Below are 24,338 nucleotides of genomic sequence, written 5' to 3'. Positions count from 1 at the left end.
GGTGCATTACTTGGAACGCTGACATACATACCCACCTGCCGTTTTTGTGGCACGCTTGCAAACACCTCACAGCCCACTAATGGGCTGCGGTCCAGAGGTGTTTGCTAGGGCAGAGGGACTCCTGCCCTAGCAGACAGCTCTAATTCCCTAGTAAGCAGAATCCACAGTATGCCTTCTTTGCCAGACCTGATAGGGTGGATAGCTGTAATTGGGGAGAGCTTATTGCAAATAGCACTGGAAAGGGCCATACTCTGACAGAATTAAGAAAACAGTAATGAAAAATACAGAAAGAGGTGCCTTTACCAAAGAGGTATTGCAACAGTTGACTTCATGAACGAGGTCCAGCCCCACCTAGATTGAGTATATGGTGCGTTGCTTTTAAACTTGTTTTCTCTTTCCCTATTTTTAACTTTTTATCTTTTAGTCTTGTTTTTGTAAGCCGCCCGGAGTCCTACGGGATTGGGCAGCATATAAATTTATTAAATTACAATTAATTACAATTAACAGTTGATGACCAGAAAAAAAAGACTGCACAGTTCATAAAAAAGACTTAATAATAGCATTACTAAATGTTGGCGCTGCAATCAAAAGGAAACCTGGAGACTGTAAAAGGACTACGGGTTGCCCAGCACTTTTAAATGATCATAAATTTGGTTGGACGTTCGAAAGGTCTCTACCAGCAAGTGAGGAAATATTGCAATAGTAAATTCTGTGAAACTTTAAATAAGTAGCTGCGTATTATCCTAATTCTTATATTCTCTCTCTCTTCCTTAGTGGCTGTGTAGTGCATTGATCTAAAGCATTATTTTTGGCAATCATTTGGAAACTGGACCAACTTATCATTCCACCAAGAAGTTTTTGAGAAAAAGTTGATTCCATGACCTTCTAAAAATATGAGGAATTATGCCAGGCTCTAGTGTATAATTTTAAATAATCATAAAATAAACAATTATGCATAGAAATATTGTATAGCAAGCATAGCCATATTAGCAGCTTTGATTTAATGAATAATATGTATTATGAAATCTATGTTTTGAAACTGTGATTAAAATTGAATTCATTTCTAATTTTATTTCTATATAAAAATAATTCATCTACCTCCATTTTGCACCTATCAGAAAGCTGTATGTCTTGCCTAAGAATAGAAATTGATTTATAAAATATCTAGTATTTCTATTTTCCAAAATGGGAGATCATCCATCCTGGATGAGAAGGAAGATGAAAATTAAATGAGCTGGAGAATATCATGGGCTTAGAGCCAGGCAGCCTTACCTCAAAGCATAAATAATTGGCAAAAATCTAATGTGAAGTTCAGTTAAAAATACTGAAATATATGAAGCAAAATGGAAGAGAACTGAACGGGGTCAGTAGTTTAGAATAATCCCCAAACTGAGACTGACCTTCCTAACAACAATAACAATATAGCACAATAGTGCTAGAACTTAAAGAAAGGATAATGAGAATTAAGAAGGATTATTTTTTTTAAAAAAAACCCTGTTACCGAAGCTACTTTTTGGCTAATCAAAAACCAAAAGAATCCCAGTAAGTTGTGGAAGTGAAGCAAATGAAATTATCTTATTAGGTCTCCCCACAAGAAGAACCAAGGGATTGGGCAAAGGAAAGCATAATTTAAAAACCTGTTTAATTCAGCAGGTTAAAACAGCTACCAGCAAATCACAGATACAAGTAACTCTTACTAGGAGAATCTACTAAAATGAACAAAGCCACATAGTGCAGATCAAATCTTTGTAATGATAAAAAGCAGCATAAGGAGAATGGGGCACGGTCAGTTAAAAAGCATATAAAATACATCAGCATCTTAAAATAATGTTAATGATATATAAAATAAAATCCCAATAAAAAGGGAGTCTTTCAGAAGTTACTCAGTGATGTTGGAATTGATTCATCCTAGCTTACTATTACAGGGGCATTTTGATTTGAATGAACATTTACCAATCATCATGTGAAATAAAATATATTTTCCTTCTCGTTGCTCCTGTCTTCATTGTACTCCATCAGTGTTTGAGAAAGTATTTTAAAAAGTGCATGGCTCCAAAGGGTTGGAAATCAGGAAAGGAATTTGGCAGAAATCCAGTTATGGACTGGAGTTAAGTTGGGTTGAGTCATTTTGCTCTAGGCCAGGGGTATCAAAGTCAAGGCCCGTGGGCTGGATCCAGCCTGTGGGGTGCTTAGATCTGGCCTGTGGGACCGCCCTGGAAATAGCGAAGGACCGGCCCACGGTGCTTCTGCCAGTGAAAATGGAGCTTGGGGAGGCTGCATGCCACCTGCCTGGACTCTGTTCACAGCTTCCCCAAGCTCTGTGTTTGCTGGTAGAGGGCTGCAGGAAGCTGTCACAGCCCAAAAACAGAACCTGGGTGGACTTCATACAGCCTCCCCAAGCTCCATTTTTGCTGGCAGAGGGCTAGAGGCCGTTGCGGCCGAAAATGGAGCCTCGACGAGTAACACACCCACTGGCCCCACCCATCCTGGTCATGCCAACCCCAGCCACAGACCCCTCCGGCCCCCTGTTTTAAGTTTTGACGGAGGGACGACGCGCAGCCAGGTTTCAACTAACAACACGGTTTATTCAGGTCGACAGCGATTCAAAGAACGAAAACTCGCGCCAAGGTATTTATACTATTTTTAAACCAATCACCGGCCGGGGACGAGACAGCAACTGCTGACGTCAGTCCCTCGGCCAATCAACACTAACGTTCAGCCGGCAACACCCTCTGGGGCTCTCAGCCAATCAGAGAGCCAGAGGGTGTTACTGGCATCATGAATATTTAACCAATATTTAACACCCCTTTCCCCCAGTTCTGCGCATGCCCGAAACGGAGCATGCGTAGTCCTTAAGGTACGCTGGGCGGCGCCGGACCCGCCCAGATCTTCTCATTGCAGGGGAAGTCGTCGGCGGAGGAGGACCTCCTCGTGGTAGCTCCTCCCCGAAGGGAGTGCAGCTCCGAGGCACGCCCTTTCGGAAAGGCCCAGAAGGCGGGCTCAACTGTAAAGGTAGGTTTGGCCGTGGGGGCGCGTCACTGGTCGTAGGAGGGACCCTCTGGGTAGTGTCCTCGGATTGAGCTGTTGGACCGGCGTCCTTGTAGTTGGCGCTTGGGTAGGCAGGGCCTGGTGTGGCGAAGGCCCTTGTTTGCGGTCTCCCGGTTTGAGAACGTTGTGGTTGATACAGGAGGGGGCCTGGTGTGGCGAAGGCCCTTGGTTGCGGACTCTCGGTTTGAGGACTTTGTGGTTGGTGCAGGTTGAGGCCTGGAGTGGCGAAGGCTTCACATTGCAACCCCGGTACTGCGGTGTTGTCACTCGGGGGTTCGCGGCCACCAGCCTGCGACGGGAGACGCCTCCTTAGTTGATCCAGGTGGCGTCTCCATTGGGATCCATCAGCCAATTGGATCCTAAAAGAACATGGGCCGGTCAGGGCAACGATAGAACCTGGCACCCATCTTGGTTCCCCCGCAAAGGACCGAGCCCACACGGAATCCCCTAACTTAAAGGACCGGGGAGGGAGAACCCCCAGATTGCTCGGCTGATCCCCTGAATAGAGCGGGTGAAGCCTATCCAGGGGAGTCCGCAGGCGCCGGCCCATCAAGAGCTCCGCGGGGCTTTTGTTGGTAGCTGGGCAGGGGGTGGAATGTTGGCTTAGCAGGTAAGCCGCCACCCTCGCCTGCCAGTCGCCCCGGTCCATGCGGCTCAGCGCCTCCTTTGCTGAGCGGACCGCCCGTTCTGCCCGGCCATTGCTGGCCGGGTGGTACGGGGCTATGGGCGCATGCCGGATCCCTTGCTCGGCCAAGAACTCCTGGAAAATGGTGGATGTGAACTGGGGCCCATTGTCCGAGACCATCACGTCCGGCAACCCATGGGTTGCGAACAGTTTCCGTAGAGCCCTGACCGTACTCTCGGCTGTGGTAGAGCCCATGAGGACTAGCTCCACCCACCGAGAGTAGGCATCCACCACAACCAGGAAGTTCTGGCCGTGGAAGGGACCAGCGAAATCGATGTGGAGGCGAGACCATGGGCCTCTCGGAGCCTCCCACTCACGAGCAGGCCCGGTAGGGGGGTTGGGCCTGGATAATTGACAGGTCGTGCAGCGGCCTACATGGGCCGCTATCTCTGTGTCCAGCAAGGGCCACCAGACATAGCTACGGGCCAATGCCTTCATTCGTGCTATGCCCAGGTGGTCCTTGTGGAGCAGATCCAGAACTAGTGGCCGGAGCGCAGTGGGGATCAGCACCCGATCCCCCCAGATGAGACACCCCCCGTGGAGAGAGATCTCGGCCTGGCGATTTTTAAAGGGCTGGAAGCCCTCAGCCACTTTGTCTGTTGGCCATCCCCTTAAAACCCAGGAAGAGACCTGGGACAGGATCGGATCGGCCTTTGTGTGGGCCGCCACGTCCGCGGCGGAGATTGGGAAACCGGAGGCGGCAATGGAGAGGACAGAGAGAGATGGGACGGGGGCGGTGTCCGTCTCCGGTAGTGGGCAACGGCTGAGGGCATCGGCATGCCCCAGCTGTTTGCCCGGACGGTAGAGCAACGTATACGAATACGCTGCAAGGAACTCCCCCGCAAACTTGCCATACTTGACAGGAATAGGAAAGGACCCCAGAACAGGGATCAACTTTCCCTGGTAGTCCCTTAAGAGTACCCGGGATGGGGCTAACTTAGGTTGGGAAACTGTAGGGCAGAGTTGAGAGAACATGTCCCAGGACAATAATGAACGGGAGGAGCCAGAGTCCACCTCCATTTGGCAAGGCTGACCTGCCAGGTGGACATTTGCTGTGATTTTGCGGGATCCTGAGGAGGCCTGATTGATGGAACTCTCCACTTCCTGCGGTTCGGACACATTGTGGCAGTCTTCTCCTCTGCGAGTTGGTTTCGGTGGCTGCTGGCGGCGCGGTTGCGGCTTGGGTCTCTCATTTGCTTGGAAGAAGGCAGGGGCCGGCAAAGAGGCTCGGCAAACTTGGGCGATGTGCCCCTGCCTCTGACAGCGGCGGCAGATTGCGTTTCTGAATTGACAGGTTTGGCGGTCGTGGCGGCCTCCGCAGCTAAGGCAAGACACCTTGGAGTTTTGCGGTGTGGCTGCGGATAGAGCAGGTTGCTTCCGCCGCGGTTGGGCACGGACTTGGCCGACGTTGTCGGGCTCCAGGTCCTCAGAAGGTGTAAAATCATCATAGTCAATGTCATGTACTTGTGCGGCAGGTGGAGTGAACGGAACGTGTCCATGCGTTTGGGATGACAGCTGTAGCCGCTCCAAATCTGCTGTTGATTGCTCAGAGAGCTCAGCTGCTCTGGCGATCTCTACTGCCTGGAGTAGTGTAATGTCGTGATGACGGAACATGCGGCTTCTTAAGTGTACATCCCGCACTCCGCACACGAACTGCTCGACTAAATTTTCTTCGAGGTTTGAAAAATCGCACTGGGCCGCCACAGTGCGCAGGGCTTCTAGAAACTGACTAATCGACTCCCCCGGCTTTTGTACTCTTCTCCGGAACGCGAAACTGCGGGCAATTTTGGACGGGGTCGGGGCATAGTGCCCCTTCAATTTCGCCATCAAGTTGTCCCAGCCTAACTTATATGCCGGTCTGGGAGCAGCCATAGCTCTGGCTGAGGCGAACATAGAGGGTTCGCAGCATGATAAAAAGAAGCTGCACTTCTCCTCATCTGTTTGAGCCTGGTTTTTGGTAGCAATTAAATAAGTTTCAAAGCGCTCCATGAATCCTTCCCAGGATTCGCCGGCGGAGCCAAAAGGAGCGAAAGGCGGCAGGGAATTCATATTGATTAAGAATTCGGCAGGCTGTAGTGTGAGGAGCGGAGGGAATGAGGTCGTGACAGGAAATTTTTTCCCTCAGCGTTCGGTGCCGGCGCGAGTAGCGACTTATAGCAGCTAGCTGATAGGACCTCTCTCTCTCTCTCTCTAACCTAGGCTTGCGTGGAATCGCCAAATCCCACCTTCGTCGCCAGTTTTAAGTTTTGACGGAGGGACGACGCGCAGCCAGGTTTCAACTAACAACACGGTTTATTCAGGTCGACAGCGATTCAAAGAACGAAAACTCGCGCCAAGGTATTTATACTATTTTTAAACCAATCACCGGCCGGGGACGAGACAGCAACTGCTGACGTCAGTCCCTCGGCCAATCAACACTAACGTTCAGCCGGCAACACCCTCTGGGGCTCTCAGCCAATCAGAGAGCCAGAGGGTGTTACTGGCATCATGAATATTTAACCAATATTTAACACCCTGAGGTCAAACACAACCCTGATGTGGCCCTCAATGAAATTGATTTTGACATCCCTGCTCTGGTCTGTTGAAAAATCCATTCAAATTATTCATTCATTCTTTCATTATAATTTTATCTTACATTTCTTTCAGGATGAGCTATTTTGTTCCTTTTATAATGGTCTATTCTATAATAATCTATAAATTTTTTAATCCAGAAGTAAAAATTGGAATATTTAAGCTACACTGTATGCTACTGTTAGCATAACAAAATGTTATTGATTTTCAGGAAATGAAATAAGACTTTGAGAAGAAGACGAGCCAGGGGCAAAAATGCATGATGCATTCCTAAGAGCACTTTGTGTTAGGCCTATATTAGAACACTTCACATAATTCAAGGGTATGATTGAGTAAGTAGTGGAGGCTGCCCATATTTCCTCCATTAAGCGCTGACTAGCCTGGATGGGGAGTATAGCTAACAAAACATTATCCAGCATTGTTCAGGACCAAGGAATTTCTTTTCCCCATTTTCCTTTCCAGGACTGCAACATAAGAAACAGTCTCAAATTAGTCTTCTGCTCCCACGCCTAAAGACCCTTTGGCAGGTATGCATCAAACATACAAAATAAAAGCTCTTTCTACTTGCTTCTCAGCCTCCTTAGGCAGGTTATCTTAACTGCATGATTCCCTACATCTATCTCTAGGCTCCTTCATGCCCACCTGGATGAGCAGAGCAGAGTGCAGCACTCCATTCTCCCTTATCTTTGGAAGGCAGGAAGTACTTGCTCCTTCAGTGGAGCTTTGATCACTGGTGTCAACAACTGCTGAAAACCAAATCCTTTTCACTGCACCTCCTTTCCCTTTCCTCTTGAGGCTGCATCCAAGAAAAACCAATTGAGGCAGCATGTCTTTTGACAAACTCAACTGCTTATCACTCTCTCTTCTGCCTTAGCTTTTAAAAGGTGCTTCTCCCAAAATGCATACAAGCTACTTCAGGTGCACAGCAGCAGAATGGTGCGAGCTGAAGGGTAGGCACAGCAACTTCCAAATACTATCTGTTAGGATTAGAATAGATAATTGGATACTAAATTCTATGCCTCACCCTACCTCTCAAGTCTTAATATATATGGAAACACAGTGACTACACCATTTTCCAATACACAGGCTATGAACCAAAGAAAGAAAGCAGATTCTGGTCAATTAGAAAGAAAATAGGGTGAGGAGCAGAATGTCTTGAGAAAATATAATGACCTCTCAAGCAGAGGCTGTATAAGCCACTTATTGAGCTTTTTCTAGATTTTCTGCATTAGAAAATTAGAACTGATTCTGAACTACATGCAAGGGTCAAGGACTCTCTTGACCCTTTAAAGAAACTTTGAATCTTTAATCACAAAAAATAATGATAATTTTTGCTGATTGTATTTAATTTCTTTAATTAATATTAATGAAATACATTTTTGTTCTTGCTTTGGAATGTCCCGCTCTGCACATTCTTCATATTTAAGTATATTCCTCAAATCAAGCATTGTTCCATACCAGTGCACTAAGATACAGACAGAAACTATTTAATTTACTCTTTCTTAGTATCAAGAGCCAAGACTTTGGCAGAGTTCTCCTTTAATGATACTTAAGTCTCTTTTTTTTGTTTTTTGTTTTTACTGTGCTCAGACTTGGACAGGGATATAAACACTGAAATACAGGGAGATTTTAATTCTCACTGGTGCTATCCAATAGCTTGATATCTGTACAAATAACTTATAAAGGAAAAGATCGATACATTTTCTAGCTTCTTTACTTCCTTCTCAGTGGCAGCTCCTTCCTTCTGATTTGTGAGTCAACCTACAGTAATATATCTTGTGTGTATTAAAAATTGATATGTAGAGTGTGTTCACCATTGTCATTGGTAAATTTTGATTTATGGCACAGCATTGTGGCTTACTCCACAAACAAATGTCTGCATGGCACAAAGTGATCTAATCACTGAATCATCAGATATTGCATTGTTTGTCTAGTGTCACGTTCTGAGTGCTCAGAGAAAAGCTAAGTGCCAGTACAAATGGAGGAGATGGATGGAAAAACATGAATAAGGAATATGGACAAGAATAAATTCAGCTAAGGAAAGGACATGAGCTGAAGAAATTATCAGGCATTAATATTTTCTTTAATTTATAAATAGCACCAATCAAATAATCTTACAGCAGACAGCCCAGGAACCTGTCCTTAAGGAGCAGAACAATTGCATAGCATTAAAATTATTAGCAAAAAATAATAATCTAAATAGCTAATTTTAAATTAATAATTAGTTGTCTAAAGAGTAAGTGCTATGCAATAGATTTTAAGTGCACCTTTCAGTCATAATTATGACTTTCCCTTGAGGCATGGGTAAATTGGTTTTGTTCATTTTTGTTTTCTTTACTTATTTATTAGAGCCAACTGGGTAAGTATTCACAATAACGTACTTCAGAATGATATCGTAAAATAAATCAGATTAAACAAAAGCTAGTTTTATCCATATCCTGAGCACATGAAGTTGAGACAAAATGGTTGAACCTTTATAGCAGTGGTGAAATTCAAATTTTTTACTACCGGTTCCGTGGCTTGGTGGGCGTGGCTTGGTGGGCATGGCAGGGGCAGGATACTGCAAAATCTCCATTCCTCCCCATTCCTGGGGGAAGGATATTGTAAAATCTTCATTCCCACCATACTCTGGGGCCAGCCAGAGGTGGTATTTACTGGTTCTCCAAACTACTCAAAATTTCCGCTATGGGGTTTTCCAGAACCTGTCAGAACCTTCTGAATTTCAGCCCTGATTTATAGCTAGGCTCTCATTAAGGTATAGATTAATTTTTAGGCCAAACACTCAAAATTACGGACATACCTATTACAGTGGCTATATTCAGCAACACACTGCTTTAAATTCCATGGTGCATTTGTTTTAAATAAAATTCTCAGGTTGAAATGTGTACTGTGACTCTAAGTTAATGCAGAAATACACTTTGCCCATTAAAGCCAATAGAATTTATTACCCAAGAAATGGCTTCAGATTGCAATCATAATTGAAATGTTCAATATGTTTGTTTGAGAATTAATCCAATTAATTACCATAATTATTTCTGAATTAAAAACACAAATAAGAGTGTGCTGTTAAATTTATTAGCAAAGGTTACTGCTTAATGAATATTACCATCAAGTCAAATTGGTCCCTATACAGTCTAAATGCAACCTAAACCTTCCCTCTACAGCTATATTGGTCTGACTTTTCCATTCATCCCTCTTCTTACAGTAATCTCCTCTAGTAATGGACGTATTTTAAGACTAGAGATCTCTCTCAGGTCTGGTTCACAAATAATTCTTTAAACATGGTTTGTTGAGAAAGCCCTAGCAGCCCATGTCAACCATAAAGAATGGACTCATTGAGCAAAAAGCAAACAGACTTCATAATGGCTTAATATTCTACACGAATCTGCCCTCTGTTTTTCAGATGAACAAGTGATTATGGTTTCTGTGGCCAATTCTTAATTTATGTTCTCTCCCTTTATTGCTATTCATCCCTTAATACTCTTAAACGTTTGGGGACTAAATCTGGGAATAAAAAAAAACGAAACCAGGAATAAGTATGGAAAGCACAAATAAATATTTTATTCTAATGTGCATATTCCCTAACCGCAGCTGCATCTGGTCAACCAAAAACCAACCTTGAATAAAACAATAAGAGGAATAAATGGGCACAAGTCAAACTTCAGAAACAATGGCACTATTTTTTTTATAAAAAGAAGGGAAACACTCCATTCTCCTTAAGACATTCTCCATGTGGTAATACTTGAAACACCCAATCAGATTGTGAAACAGTAGAGCTGAAATTCATTCAAAGATTCAACCCCATTTTTCACAGATTAAAAATAGTTCAAAGCTTTTTATCACACTACTTAAATTAACTAGCAGAAATATCAGTGTCACAGTAAGCGCTACCTCATGTTGGTCACTAAAGCAGTTCATTTCTCCACCTTCTGTTGTCCCATCGTTCTCTTCTCTCAGAACATTAATGTCTTGTGATAACAGATTTATTGGTCAGGGAAGCCATAGCACACTTTATTTTTACTGCAAAAAGATGAAATGCTCCTCTTTAAGTTATTGATGATCTTATGTAAAACAATTCTGTCCCTCCGATGTCTTCATTTACCATTCCCCTTTCCCTTTCTTTTCATCAACACTGACAGGCAACCCCAATTTTACCCCCATTCTTAAACCTCTGCCTTAATTGTCTGTCCTCAGGCCATGACTTAAGTGCTGTTAAACAGCTCTTTTCTCTACCCTCTCGGAATTATTCAATAACAAGACACAGAGGAGAATGAAGAGACTCAAGAAATTTTTTATGACAGAAACTTTTCATAAAACCATAGTAAGGGCTGGGGTCCACCAAGAGTCACTAATGAAAAATAGAACTGAGATTTATTATCTTCTAGCTATTTTCCTGGATATCCATTGTAAAGAGGGAATTTGTACTTCTGAACATACAAATATAGACTTGAATGTTAAGACTGCAATGTTATAGCTGCCCACAGTGGAGCAAAGTCCCTCAACATCTGATAGTCATGTGCAAGATCACAACATAACTCCTTTCTCTTTATTAATGAATGAAACTGCTATTCTCAAAAAACAACAATTCGGCCATGCATCCTTTCAGAATGTCATACATTTGATCCTAATTTAATTTACATACCTGCTGCTTAGTTCCAGCCTAATCCAGCAAGAATAAATGGTCAGGAAGGAATGTAAGTTTCATGTTATGCAAGACGTGTATGCTGTATTCTCCAGTATTTTAGGTATCAAAATATCAAAGGAGAAAAAAACTTGTTGAAAGGAAAAATTACATAGATTTTTACTGGAAAACATCAATAGCAGAGGTGAAACATCAAAACCAAAACTGTGCTAATGCTGCACTCACACCCCTAAAACTGTCATATTCATTTATTTCTTTAATGGTGCCATAGAATTCTTGTTAATTATCCAGAGAAATCACTCTAATCAATTAAAATGTGTATTACTGTGGTCTTTTTTTACAGTTGATATTGCTAGCTCTGTTTTAGGCAGATTCAAATTATATTTTAAAATTTTGGCTGCTGAGGTATTAGGGTAGAAAAATTGATGGGAGTAGTGTTGTATGAAGAGTCCTAATAATAACTGACCACCTTTCATTTGTTTTCAGCTAGCCTCCTCCTCATTGGGGGGTTGCAGGTGATATGCCCCAGTGCGGATGTACCGGAGCCTGCTCGGAGCACCAGGTATCGTTCCGATACGGTGCTCCAGATGGCCCACCCGCCCGCCCAAGCTCCTTACCTGTCCTTTAAGCCTTTGATGCTTCCGTGTATGGCACATACGGCGCCTGAACGACGCTCTGCCAAGCAGCTGGAGTGTTGCGGAGGCTTGCAGAAGTGTCGCAGGCAAGTATGCCGCATGTGCAGGCTGTGCATATGTGCCCGTGCGCCGCACGGGTCCATGTGGGTAACGCCAGGCCCGGAACCCACCACTGCTCCTCCTCCTCCTGCTTTGGGTGTAGAGGGAGATACAAAGTTCTGGCTCTTGCTCTTCTGATGGCCTCAACCATTGTTAATTGATATTGCTGTAGTGTGTCTTTGATGTTGTCTTTCCATCTTCTTCTAGGTCTGCCCCATGTTCTTTGACCTTCTCCTCTTTTTTTTTAATATGCCTTGTACAGTATGGAATCCCACAACATCCTCTCCAGATAAGCAAACCATTTTATGTGATGTTTTGGTTTGTAATTTAAGATTGCCTGTATGCCAATTCTTTATGGTCTCATTTGTTGTAGATTGTAGCATTTGCATTCATGGCAGATGAGATCTCAGAACCACTGAATTGTATCTTTCAGAGATCCTGGAGCACTGGACAACTACCAGAAGACTAGAAAAGAGCTGATGTGGTTCCCATCTTCAAAAAAGGGAAAAAAAAACAAATCCAGGAAACTACAGACCTATCAGCCTGACCTCAATATCAGGAAAGATTCTGGAAAAGATAATCAAGCAACGAATTAGCGAATACCTAGAAGCAAACAAAGTAATAGCCAAAAGCCAACATGGGTATGTCAAAAACAAATCATGCCAGACTAATCTTATTGCATTCTTTGATAATGTGACAAAATTAGTGGACCAGAGGAATGCCATCGATATAGTTTACTTGAACTTCAGTAAGGCATTTAATAAGGTAGACCATAACCTAATAAAGTAGAAGAACGTCGGTTAGACAGCATCACCACCAGATGGATTCGTAACTGGCTGACCAACCGCACTCAACGTGTAGTCCTCAATGGAACTGCATCTTCATGGAGGGAAGTATGTAGTGAGTACCCCAAGGCTCTGCTTTGGGCCCAGTACTCTTCAACATCTTCATCAATGATTTGGATGAGGGAATAAATGGGAAACTCATCAAATTTGCGGATGACACCAAGCTGGCAGGAATAGCCAACACTGCAGAAGATAGGCTTAAGATACAGAAGGATCTTGACAAACTTGAACATTGGGCACTATCTAATAAAATGAAATTCAATGGTGAAAAGAGTAAGGTTCTACATTTAGGCAACAAAAACGAAATGCACAGGTACAGTATAGATGGTACCTTGCTCAACAGTAGTAACTGTGAAATGGATCTTGGATAAGGTGACCAGACGTCCCACTTATGGCAGGACAGTCCCGATTTTTAATAATTTGTCCCACGTCCCGCAGCGTTTTTAAAAAGTCCCAATTTTTGTAGAAAGGGTGCCCCGCCCCTTTTTTGGCTCCACCACATGGCTTCCTCTTGCAACATTTTCACTCATTTTTCCAGGTCTATCTTTGTCTATAGTGGCTGCGCGCTGAGAGGGCGCCCTGCGGGGCTGGAGGCTGTGCGGCGGTTGCGCGCTGCCGAGCACTAGCAGGAGTCGTGGGGTTGGCTGGCCAAGCGGCTTCGCACGCAGCTCATTTCGCCACCCGATGGAGGCTGTCCGGCCACTGGCGCTGCTGGCACTGCTGCCTCTCTGCTCCGCCGCCGAAGATGCCACCGCCACCCCCTCGCCAGCCCTTCCCGCCTGGACGCCTGCCCCCCAGGAGCCCGAAGCCTTCCAGCCCGCCCGGGGCGAGTCAGCTGCGGAGCAACCAGTGGTGGGCATCAGCCAGAGGGTGAAGATGAGGCCAGGTGAGAAGAAGGACCTGGGTACGCTGGGCTACATGTTGGGCACCCCTTCAATTCCCCCCTCCCACTTTTCTCCTTGAGTATTGAACTAGGTGGTGAGTATTTTAACTTGTTGGGCCTAGAATGTCCTATCAACTTCCATAGACCAAATTTTTAATCAAGAACCCCCCCCCCCTCCCGGTCAGTGGTATCTCGCTTTACCAATTTTAAAATCTGGTCACTTTAATCTTGGAGTCCTGGTGGACAACCATTTAAATATGAGCCAGCAATGTGCAGCAACTACCAAAAAAGCCAACACAGTTCTAGGCTGCATAAAAAGAGGGATAGAATCAAGATCATGTGAAGTGTCAATACCACTTTATAATGCCTTGGTAAGGCCACACTTGGAATACTGCATTCAGTTTTGGTCACCACAATGTAGAAAAGATGTGGAGACTCTAGAAAGAGTGCAGAGAAGAGCAACAAAGATGATTAGGGGACTGGAGACTAAAACATATGAAGAGCGGTTGCAGGAACTGGGTATGTCTAGTTTAATAGAAAGAAGGACTAGGGAGACATGATAGCAGTGTTCCAATATCTCAGGGGTTGCCACAAAGAAGAGTGAGTAAACTATTCTCCAAGGCACCTGAGAGTGGAACAAGAAGCAATGGGTGGAAACTAATCAAGGAGAGAAGCAACTTAGAACTGAGGAGAAATTTCCTGACAGTTAGAACAATTAATCAGTGGAACAGCTTGCCTCCAGAAGTTGTGAATGCCCCAACACTGGAAGTCTTTAAGAAGATGTTGGATAGCCATTTGTCTGAAACGGTATAGGGTTTCCTGCCTAGGCAGGGGGTTGGACTAGAAGACCTCCTAGGTCCCTTCCAACTCTGTATTCTATTGTATTCTATTGTATTTAATTGCATAGCTACATTTATTCACACAGAAGAGAAAAATAAAACAGTATTCTAATTACTCAGATTTAACTTTTCAGCCAATTATTTTGAGTTATGTTCATATGATAAAGGTTTATCCTGACCTCACCCAATGGACTAAGCAAGAAAGCAAACATATCACTATATTTATAAAAAGCTCTGCAAACAAGCAAGCAAACAAACAAACAAATGGGACTTGTTAAGATTATGGGCAGCTTAAATGATAGAAGCGTTGCAGGTTATCCTCTCCTTCATAATGTCCATTGTGCTTCATGTTCTCGTATGCCACCTGTTTTTTGACCAATAACAGCATTTATACTTAAAGGAAGGTGACTTGATTTAGCCATTTCATCCTTTCATTGTTTTGCTGTTAGACACAAGCTTAGATAGTTTTGGCAGCACAAATCCATTCTTGTTCCCCCCCCCCAATTTTTTTTTCTTCATTTCAATGCTTACATTTAAGGTAGGGGTTGTTTTGTATTATCGCTATTCTTCAGCTACACCCATATTGATTTGATGAAAATCATGTATGGGGTATGGAGTGTGTGGATGTCACAAAATTAGCAGTGCAACAGATTTCTATTCTCCATTAAATCTTCTTCAGATTCTTCATCATCAGAGAATTTCTTGAAGATAAGCAAAATAGTGCTGTATCTACCTCTTCAGTCCCAAATCAGACTGATGGTATCATGTACTAGTATTTCAGTTCCCATTGAAAATAGGCCATCACCTCCCTTTTCAAGCCATTGAAAACCAGGTCACTTTTAAGTGCCACTTTGACCTGCCTTAGGATACCAACCATTTTATATTATATTATAAAAAGCAGTGTCAATTATGCTATAAAAGTGTACTGAAATCCTAGGCTCTATATTTTCTATTAAAATTTGCAGGAACAATGAGATCACCTTGATCAATCTACCAGATTCAAACAACAAATTGTCCTTCCCACTTAAAAATAAAACAACTGGATTATACAGCTGTTACATTTAACTCCCCCTGTCTCCTTTTCTAATCCCAGCAGGTTTTGTGGTTGTTGTTCTTTCTGATACTAATAATACTGGTCCCTTCCCAGGCAATTTGCATTGCATTGTATGGAATGTGATGTTATGCGGCATACATGGCTTGATAACAAGAGAAGGGCAAACGCTGTTTACTCTTTGTATTAAACAGTGGCTGATGAAATTAAATCCTGATTAATATTGTACCCAGTTGAGAATGAATAACTGTGTCCTGACCTTTCATCACCAAATATGAGAGAGAGAGAGAGAGACTGTATTTATTGCTTTATGTTCTTGAAATCAAGTAAGCCAAAAGCTGGCTATAGAATGTGAGGATACAATTAATACATTACCCATGGAGTACACCGGGCTGCAATTTAACTACAGCCTTTTCTGAATCACCCCCTCAGGCAGTATAAAATTAATGGACCTGTCATCAAGTAAGATAACACAACCCTGATCATTTACAATTCCATTAAGTAAGCCATTTTAAAATTAATTATAGAAGTTCCTAGTAAGATTAGGTCAGGTTGATTTTTTTTAAATGGATCATCATGTCAGGTAGGACAACAGGATGTGTTTTATTTAATAACTGCTTTTGTTTGTCTAATTTTTGTTTTGCCTGGTTTATGTCTCTTCCAGTTGGCATGCAATAAAAATCATCTTGTAGTAACATTTCTGTATATGTTTACAACTGGTTAAAACACTTGCTATTAATCTCCAATTTATCTAAACAAATGCTTGACTAAATAAGCTCAATTTTGAGCCATGATCATATATTTGTTCATGCAGAATTTGGATGTCTTGGTGAAAATCTATCTCATATTAGAGTTCCTATCAAAAGAAAAGAAAAGAAAAAAGAAAAGAAAAGACAACAGAAAAGCTTGTGTAAACTGAGGTCTAATTCCCAAAACGTTATTCACAGCTCAGAGCCATAAAAGAGGCAAAAAAGTGAGTAAATCTGAAAAGTCAAGGGAGTCTCAGCAAGCCTCTCAGATAAGCTTGGCTTGCTTCCCATAACTGTAAAATCAAAGCCCCACTCCTTTTTCAAGTGTAGGATATACAGAACACACACTCAAAAAGTGGGGCTTCAATCACATCATAGTAACTACCATCTTGGCTTTTTGACACCCCCCTCCCCAAATGCCCCTGCTGCTTTCCTAGTCATAATGGAAGTCAACACTTGGAATAGAATAGAATAGGACAGAATAGAATAGAATAGAATAGAATACTTTATTGGCCAAGTGTGATTGGACACACAGGGAATTTGTCTTTGGTGCATATGCTCTCACTGTACATAAAAAGACAAGATACATTCATCAAGAATCATAAGGTACAACACTTAATAATAGTCATAGGGTACAAATAAGCAATTAGGAAACAATATCAATATAAATTGTAAGGATACAAGCAACAAAATTACAGTCATGCAGTCATAAGTGAGAGGAGATGGGTGATGAGAAGACTAATACTAATGCAGAGATGGGTGATGAGAAGACTAATAGTAATAGTAATGCAGCCTTAGTGAATAGTTTGACAGTGGTAAGGGAATTATTTGTTTAACAGAGTGAGAACCAACTAAGATACATATACATAACAACTGAGATTGATTTTGAACTTTTTAAAAAAATATGAGGCTTCTTTTGAACTTGAGGCCCAGTTCAAATGGGCCTCCTGCTCCCCATCAGAATAGCCCTAATCCTAGTCAAGGTTCCAGAGACAAAAACTGGGGTCCAGATGCTCATATATTCAACTCAAAATTATCAAAGCTGAGGCACAGGCTTGCAAAAATCTTTCCTTATTTTAATTCAGTTGTGCTCCTGAGGTTGCGAGGCCAACCAGCTATTTACAGCATATTTTTAATTTCACACAAAAGCTTTCTTTCTTGTAAGTGACTGCTCTGCTGTCTTTCCACCTTTCTTAGAGTGAGAAGGTCCCATATTAATGAGAACTGTTTCTGTGCTCAGCCCTGGCTCAGCTGGTTCAAAAGACTCAGTGGAAATTTCTGGTCTGTCCTCTTCAGATGAGGCTATGACAAAACTGCAATTGTACCTGCCACCCAGGAGTGGGGCTCCTGCCAGTTCTAACCTCTTCTATAGAAGAGGTTCCACAAATCTAAGTGCTGTTTAGTGTGGGGAGAGAGGTTCCAGCTCCCCCCCCACATCATCAAAATGAAGAGCAAGAGGAGGAATTCTGGAAATTGAAGTCCATAAGTCTTAAAGCTGTCACGTTTGAATATCCCTGATATATTTTTTTCTAAAGAGTTAGGGCTGCAAGGGTCTTGTAACTTGACAGCTTTAGGACTTGCATGCTTCAAATGCCAGAGTTTCTGAGCCAACATTTTTGTTGCTAAGCAAGAGAGTTGTTAAGTGAGTTACACCACATTTTACAAGTTGGCCATGCCCACCCAGTCACATGACTGCCAAGCCACTCCCAGTCGATCACATGGCCAGCAAGCCACTCCTACCCAGTCACGTGGCTGGCAAGTCACTCCCACAAAGCAGGCCACACCTACAGAAGAGGTTCTAAAATGTTTTGAAACCCACCACTGATGCCACCCCTTTCTTTGCATCTTTTCCTTCTCCATGCAAACTGCAACATGAAAATAACATTGCAACAATATTATTCACAGCTATGGATTGCTATACTGAATATATACTGAATATATTTTCAGTGTTTCTTGAGTGTGACAAATTTAAGATATGTGGCCTTCCACCCCCATCCCCCAGAATTATCTAGCCATTGTTTGGGGAATTCAGGGAAGTGAAGTCTGCACATCTTAAAGTTACCAAGGTTGAGAAATCTTTAGATGATGACCAGATTCATTATTACTTTTTTGTTATTTTCCCATCCCTTGTCCAACTATATTTTGTGTAGGAATGAAGGAGATGCCAATTGACTAAAGTGGCTTTCTCTCATAAGAGTGATTACAGTATTTTACATCTGCAGAGAAGGAGGCTTGAACGCCATCAGCTGCTACTTTGCTGACTTTGCTGTGCTCTGCTGTTGCAGTCTAAGGAAAGGAATCTTTTCCCCTGGAAACCTTTATTGAATTGAAATCTGCTTTTAGAAGAAGCAAGGCTAACAGGGAAATAACATTCCATTTCTTAAAAACTGAAGATGTTGATGGTAATGATGCCAAATGAAAGGGATGTCTGCTGTAAGCTTCTGGCTGAGGAAAGCTGGATTTAGAACAGAAATGGGGCCTTGGGCAGTTCAATAAACAGCTGTTAAAGAGATGAAGGGACAGAAATACAAGGCAACCCAAACCAAGAAGTCAAGTTTCAAAGTAGCAGCTAAATATATGACAGGCAGGAAGGTTAGAGAGGCAGGAGATAACAAGGTCTGATGACAAAGAAGTGGTGTACAGAGCAGAACATGTGTTTGGTCCTCAAAAGATCCAAGTAGTTTGAAGTTATACAGGTTCCTTGTTTTTTGTTGTTGAAATATATACTTTAAAATCCCCCACCAGAAAAAGGCTGGTTTTTATTTTAGATCCTGAGGACTTCTGATTTCTAATCCAGTAGACTCAGACGAGAGACTGGATTTCATCCATCTGCCCTCAATGCAGTGATTGGGGTCTGGCCATAAAAGTTACAAAACCTATTATTTTAAAACCAAAGTCCTCTATGTTTTAATCAATAAATAGGCAACTATTATCACCATCATTAGAAACTAAAACAAAAAGGGCGTCAAAAATAATTCAAATTTAAATGATAACACTTTTAACATGGAAATTTAATCATTAACTAAGTAATACCACCCATAATCATTTCTCACATTTGGCGGGCCCTGGTACTTAACTAATGTTAAACAATGTAATGTAAAACAATGTAAAACAAAGTTAAGTTAACTTTATAGTTAAAGGGTGAACTATTTCAATTTTATAGATTGTATTCCCTTCACAAATAGGAAGTACATTTTATGTTTTGTATTCAATATTTTGATTCATTACATTTTGCCAAGTTGGAAGTTAAATATTTCCAACAATCACCTACAAATATACATAGTTTCTGATCCATAACACTAAAGCAATTGAAGTCCCATTACCAGCCAGTATAGATCAAGCTTTTTCAACACAAGTGGCCGCCAAATATAAGGGAATTCTATTCTCATTATAGAACTTTCACAGAACTTCACAGTTGGCAGGGACCTTGAAGGTCTTCTAGTCCAATCCTCTCCTTATACCATTTCAGATAAATGGCTGTCTCTTCTTAAAAGTCTCCAGTGATGGAGCACCCACAACTTTTGACGGCAAGCTGTTCCACTGGTTGATTGTTCTCACTGTCAGGAAAGTTCTCCTTAGTTCTAGGTTGGTTCTCTCTATTCATTACTTCTTGTCTTGCCTTCTGATGCTTTGGAAAATAAATTGACCCCCCTCTTCTTTGCAGGAGCCGCTCAAATATTGGAACATTGCTATCATGTTGCCTCTAATTCTTCTTTTTATATTCTAGGCATACCCAATTCCTGCAACCATTGTTTATATGTTTTAGCCTCCAGTTCCCTAATTATCTTTGTTGCTCTTCTCTGCACTCTTTCCAGAGTTTCAACTTTTTAAATATTGTGATGACCAAAACTGAGTACAATATTTTAAGAGTGGTCTTACCAAGGCCTTATAAAGTGATACTAACACTTCATGTGATCTTGATTATATCACTCTATTAATGCAGCTTAGGATTGCATTGGCTTTTATGGCAGCTGCAGCTCACTGCAGACTCATATGGAAATTATTGTCTACTAGGACTATAACATCCTTCTCACTCTTACTGCTATTGAGCCAAGTTTCACCTAATCTGTACTTGTAAATTTGTTGTTTTTTTTTTGTCTGTGTAAAACCTTGTTTTTCTCTACATTGAATTTCATTTTGTTAGATAGGACCCAGTGTTCAGGTCTGTTGAGATCCATCTGGATCTTGAGCCTATCTTCTGGGGTGTTGGCAATTCCTACCAGCTTGGTATTGTCTGCAGATCTGATTGGTTGCCCTTCTATTTCTTCATATAAATCTTTTATGAATACATTGGAGAGTACTGAGCCTAAAATAGAACCTGGGGGGTACCCCACTGTTAACGTCTCTCCATGTAGATGTAGTTCCATTAAGGACTACATGTTGAGTGTAGTTTGTCAGCTACAAATCCATCTGGTGGCTATCTATCCCACATTTTCTAGCTTACCAAGAAATAAGTTGTGGTCTACTTTGTCAAATGTCTTACCAAAACCCAAGTATACTATATCCACAGCATTTTACCAGTCTGTTAATTTAGTTACTTTGTCAAAGAATGAAATAAGGTTTGTTTGACATGATCTGCTATTGATAAAAACATATTGGCTACTGGTTATATATATATTTTTGCTTGTAGATGTTCATAGATATGTTGCTTGATTGTATTTGACAATCTCAGTGTATGAGCCAATTTTCCTAATTATATAAACCATTGTGTGGTCATGTAAAATATTTGTGTGCCAGCATAGAAACCAGAGAATGTTGTGACCAAAGTGTGATACTCTAGAATGTGTCAGCAGACCCATAAATTAAAACTACTGTGTACCTACTTTATTTTAAAGTTACTTATTTACTTTACTTACTTAATAACACAAAAATCTTGTGAGATTGCCAAAGGTCATGACAGGCTAAGCCTAAGAACAACATGGAACAATTCAACCATAATTCAGTTCTTTATTTGCTTACACAAGGTAAATATATGCTTGCAAGATTAAATCCTTACTACTTCCAGCCTAATGGTTTTTTTCCTGAGAGATTTTAAGGAGTGGTTATCTTTACTCTTTTCCTCTGCCAACTATTCATCTCTGGGTGTGACTATCTCTTGGCTCCCTCCCCTTTCGGGAACGTGCTTCTTTCTTCCTGAGAAACAGCCATGTCACTGTAGTCCATTACCCCATTTCTCCTTCTGTGGACACACTCTCTCACAGCTCATTAAATTTTGAAATAAAACATTGCCTGGCAAGATCAGGGGTGGGTTCTGCCAGTTCTAACCTCTTCTATAGAAGAGATTCCACAAATCTAATGTGCTGTTTAGAACCGGTTTCAACTCTCTCCCCCCGCCCGTCCGTACCACACTTGCCCCACCCGTCGCTCACTAATTGGTGGGCTCACCATTCACCCTGCCCGCCTCTAAGAGTCCTATCTAAACCTTAAAGTCTTAACGCTGTCAAGTTTGAACATCCCTGGGGTTTTTTTCCCCTAAAGGGTTAGAGGTGCAAGAGTCTTGTAACTTGACAGCTTTAAGACTTGCACACTTCAATGCCAGAGTTCCTGAGCCAACATGACTGGAGGAGGAATTCTGGGAGTTGAAGTCCACAAGTCTTAAAGCTGTCAAGTTTGGACACCCCTGGGGTTTTTTTCACTAAAGAGTTAGGGGTGCAAGGGTCTTGTAACTTGACAGCTTTAAGACTTTAAGACGTGCTTCAAATGCCAGAGTTTCTGAGCCAACATTTTTGTTGCTAAGCAAGAGCGTTGTTAAGTGAGTTTCACCACATTTTACAAGTTGGCCACGTCCACCCAGTCACATGACTGCCAAGCCACTCCCACTCAGTCACATGGCCAACAAGCCACTCCCACAAATCAGGCCACACCTACAGAAGAGGTTTTAAAAAAAATTGAAACCCACCACTGGGCAAGATCTAACAAACTTGTAACATACTGGCCATTTGGAAAAGTTATTTTCATTTTTGTAATGGTTGACTGTACAAATTCCCTTGCAAGTCCCTTCTATACCACTAGAGGATCTTGACTCAACAGTTTACATATTGCTAATTATTATTTAAAGTTGATATTTTAAAACCCTGATTTCAACTTTCAAGGCTTGCCTTCATTAATCTGCAAACCACACTTGGCTAAGTAGAGTGTCTTTTGTGTTCATTAGCCTTTTCTAAATTAAAAACAAACAAACATAATTATGTGGATAATTCCACTGAATTATAATTCAGTGGGGGAAAAGATCTTAAGTGGCCCAAGGCCTTTGGTTCCACTTCTGTGCAATATTTTATGCAGCAGATGACATACTAGTATGAGAAAGGATAGGTCTAGTTAAATTCTTTGCCAATTGCAGTGTGACAAAGGTAAAAACTTCATTAGGGTTTCTTGATTCCACTAAAGTTTTTCGAGAAGCATGAGCCAGCTGCCTTTATAGCCACTCTTTTAATTTCCTGGGAAATGAGAATAGCAGGTCCCCAGCTGCTACATAAGCCTGGCAGAATTTATCAACAGACAAGGAGGGCCATTAGTGTTGCTCCAACCTCAAGCTGGTTTAGCTTTCTGAGATAATCAAATGCCATGAAGTTAGAAAAGGTCCCTTATCTCTGTGAAATGATATACTAGTTATTATAGATGTCATGTTTCAGTTTGTAATCTAAAATCCTCCAATTAAGTCACCACAAACAGATGCTGATGAAAAGGAGATTTTGGAGATGAGAGACATTAGCAGCTCTATGTGAGAATTTAATACCTGCACTAGCAGCCACAAATAATTGCAACATGAATAATAATCTGGAGATCAAAGTCACAAGAGCCCAGAAAGTTTGGGTTTTCTCCTATTGACGTGCATTTTAAAGTATAAGAATTGCTTTGGTGGATGAGACCAACCCTTATCTAATTCAGCAGCCTACTCCATTAGTCAAAAGTCTGTAAAAGCTCAGAAATGGGATGAAAAAGTGGTTATTCTTATTTCTGTCTTTCATGCCAGGATGCATAGAGCTTCAGATTATGAAAAAAAAAAAACCACCCTCCATGCAGCTAATAGCAACTGAGAAATAACACAGTGGAAAAGAACAGGCTTGCTGGACAAGATCAAAGGTCTTCTGACCCAGCTTTCTTGAATAAAGTCCAGCAATGTCTTCAGAAACCTCAGAAATAGGACAAGATAATTAGCCTTTTCTTTTCTTACTGAGCCATCGTCTCATAAATAGGAGAAAGGCTACTTCACACTTTAGTGTTTTATCAGCATATGGTATTATAGATCTAGTACATTAGTTCATGACATTAAAAAAACCCCAAAGAGTTTGCCCTAGTGGGGACAAAAGTCTTTACTGCTCCATAATGAAAAATCTGGATTCCACAGCTGGATACCCAGTTCCAGGCAGGCAGGCAGGCTTATTTTGTGTACCCTTCAGGCTTGAGCTTAAAATAAAAGGCTCAAGTGATAGAAGGGAGACATTATGCCTGGAAGGAAGGAACACTGTTGAAGTCTCCGAATTATATAATGAATTGAGAAATGTAGGGCAAGTTAAAGCTATTCACTGAACATATTTAGCTGCTCATTCAGGGTGCAATTCACTTAGTGCAGGGATCCCCCCCCCTCATGTTTCTTTGGCACCAAGAAATCTTTGAACCAGATTAGGGGAAAATAATACCTAACTAGAATACTAGTCATTTCCAGAAGATGCAAAATCCACAGATAGTTGGCTGGATTTCCATAGCATGCTAAACTATAATCCAAGGCTTTTTTTTTAAACAGTGCCTTGTCAGGGTATACCATTTACAAATAAAAAAGACCCCAAAAGAAGAGTGGTGTTAAGCATTGACATACAAGGTAATAACAATAATAATGATATCGTAACAATAGTAATAATATAACCAAAAAGCTTTTAGCTAAGTTTCATTTTACATTAAAGTAGTGTAATTATTTACCTTCTTATTTTCAGTACAAACATTTATGATCTTACTTTTGTAGATTTGTAGATTTGTAGATTTATTTATTTATAGGCCGCCCTTTTCCCTGAGGGGACTCAGGGCGGCTTACAATCAAAAAGGAAGGGGAGTGTAGGACAATACGAAAAAAGAAATGTGCACAAAGTAAATTAGACAATAAAACTCAACATTCACTCAGCATTCGGGAGGGGAGAAAATAAGATTATCCCCAGGCCTGACGGGATAGCCAGTTCTTGAGGGCTGTGCAGAAGGCCTGGACGGTGGTGAGGGTACGAATCTCCACGGGGAGATTGTTCCATAGTGTCGGAGCCGCAACAGAGAAGGCTCTCCTCCGAGTAGTCGCCAGTCGGCAC

At 41.8% G+C, this 24,338-nt stretch overlaps 1 protein-coding gene across 3 annotated transcripts in view; it reads left to right on the top strand.

Annotated features, from left to right (window-relative positions):
- The window catches only part of LOC106548084 (calpain-8), a 45,188-nt gene extending 43,196 nt beyond the window's left edge, over window positions 1–1,992 (top strand). For all 3 annotated transcript variants that reach the window (XM_087717839.1, XM_087717838.1, XM_087717837.1), the window contains one exon: window positions 775–1,992. In XM_087717839.1, the coding sequence (XP_087573965.1) occupies window positions 775–798 (24 nt within the window). In that variant the 3' untranslated portion in view covers window positions 799–1,992. The remainder of the gene's footprint in view (window positions 1–774) is intronic.
- The last annotated feature ends 22,346 nt before the right edge of the window (window positions 1,993–24,338 follow it).

The sequence above is a fragment of the Thamnophis sirtalis genome, unplaced genomic scaffold, assembly GCF_051295495.1.
Source record: "Thamnophis sirtalis isolate CommonGarterSnake01/CBP01778 unplaced genomic scaffold, rThaSir2_p1.2 scaffold_6, whole genome shotgun sequence".
Classification (NCBI taxonomy): domain Eukaryota; kingdom Metazoa; phylum Chordata; class Lepidosauria; order Squamata; family Natricidae; genus Thamnophis; species Thamnophis sirtalis.
Note: the sequence above shows the minus strand (reverse complement) of the source record. Positions and strands in the feature narration are given on the sequence as shown.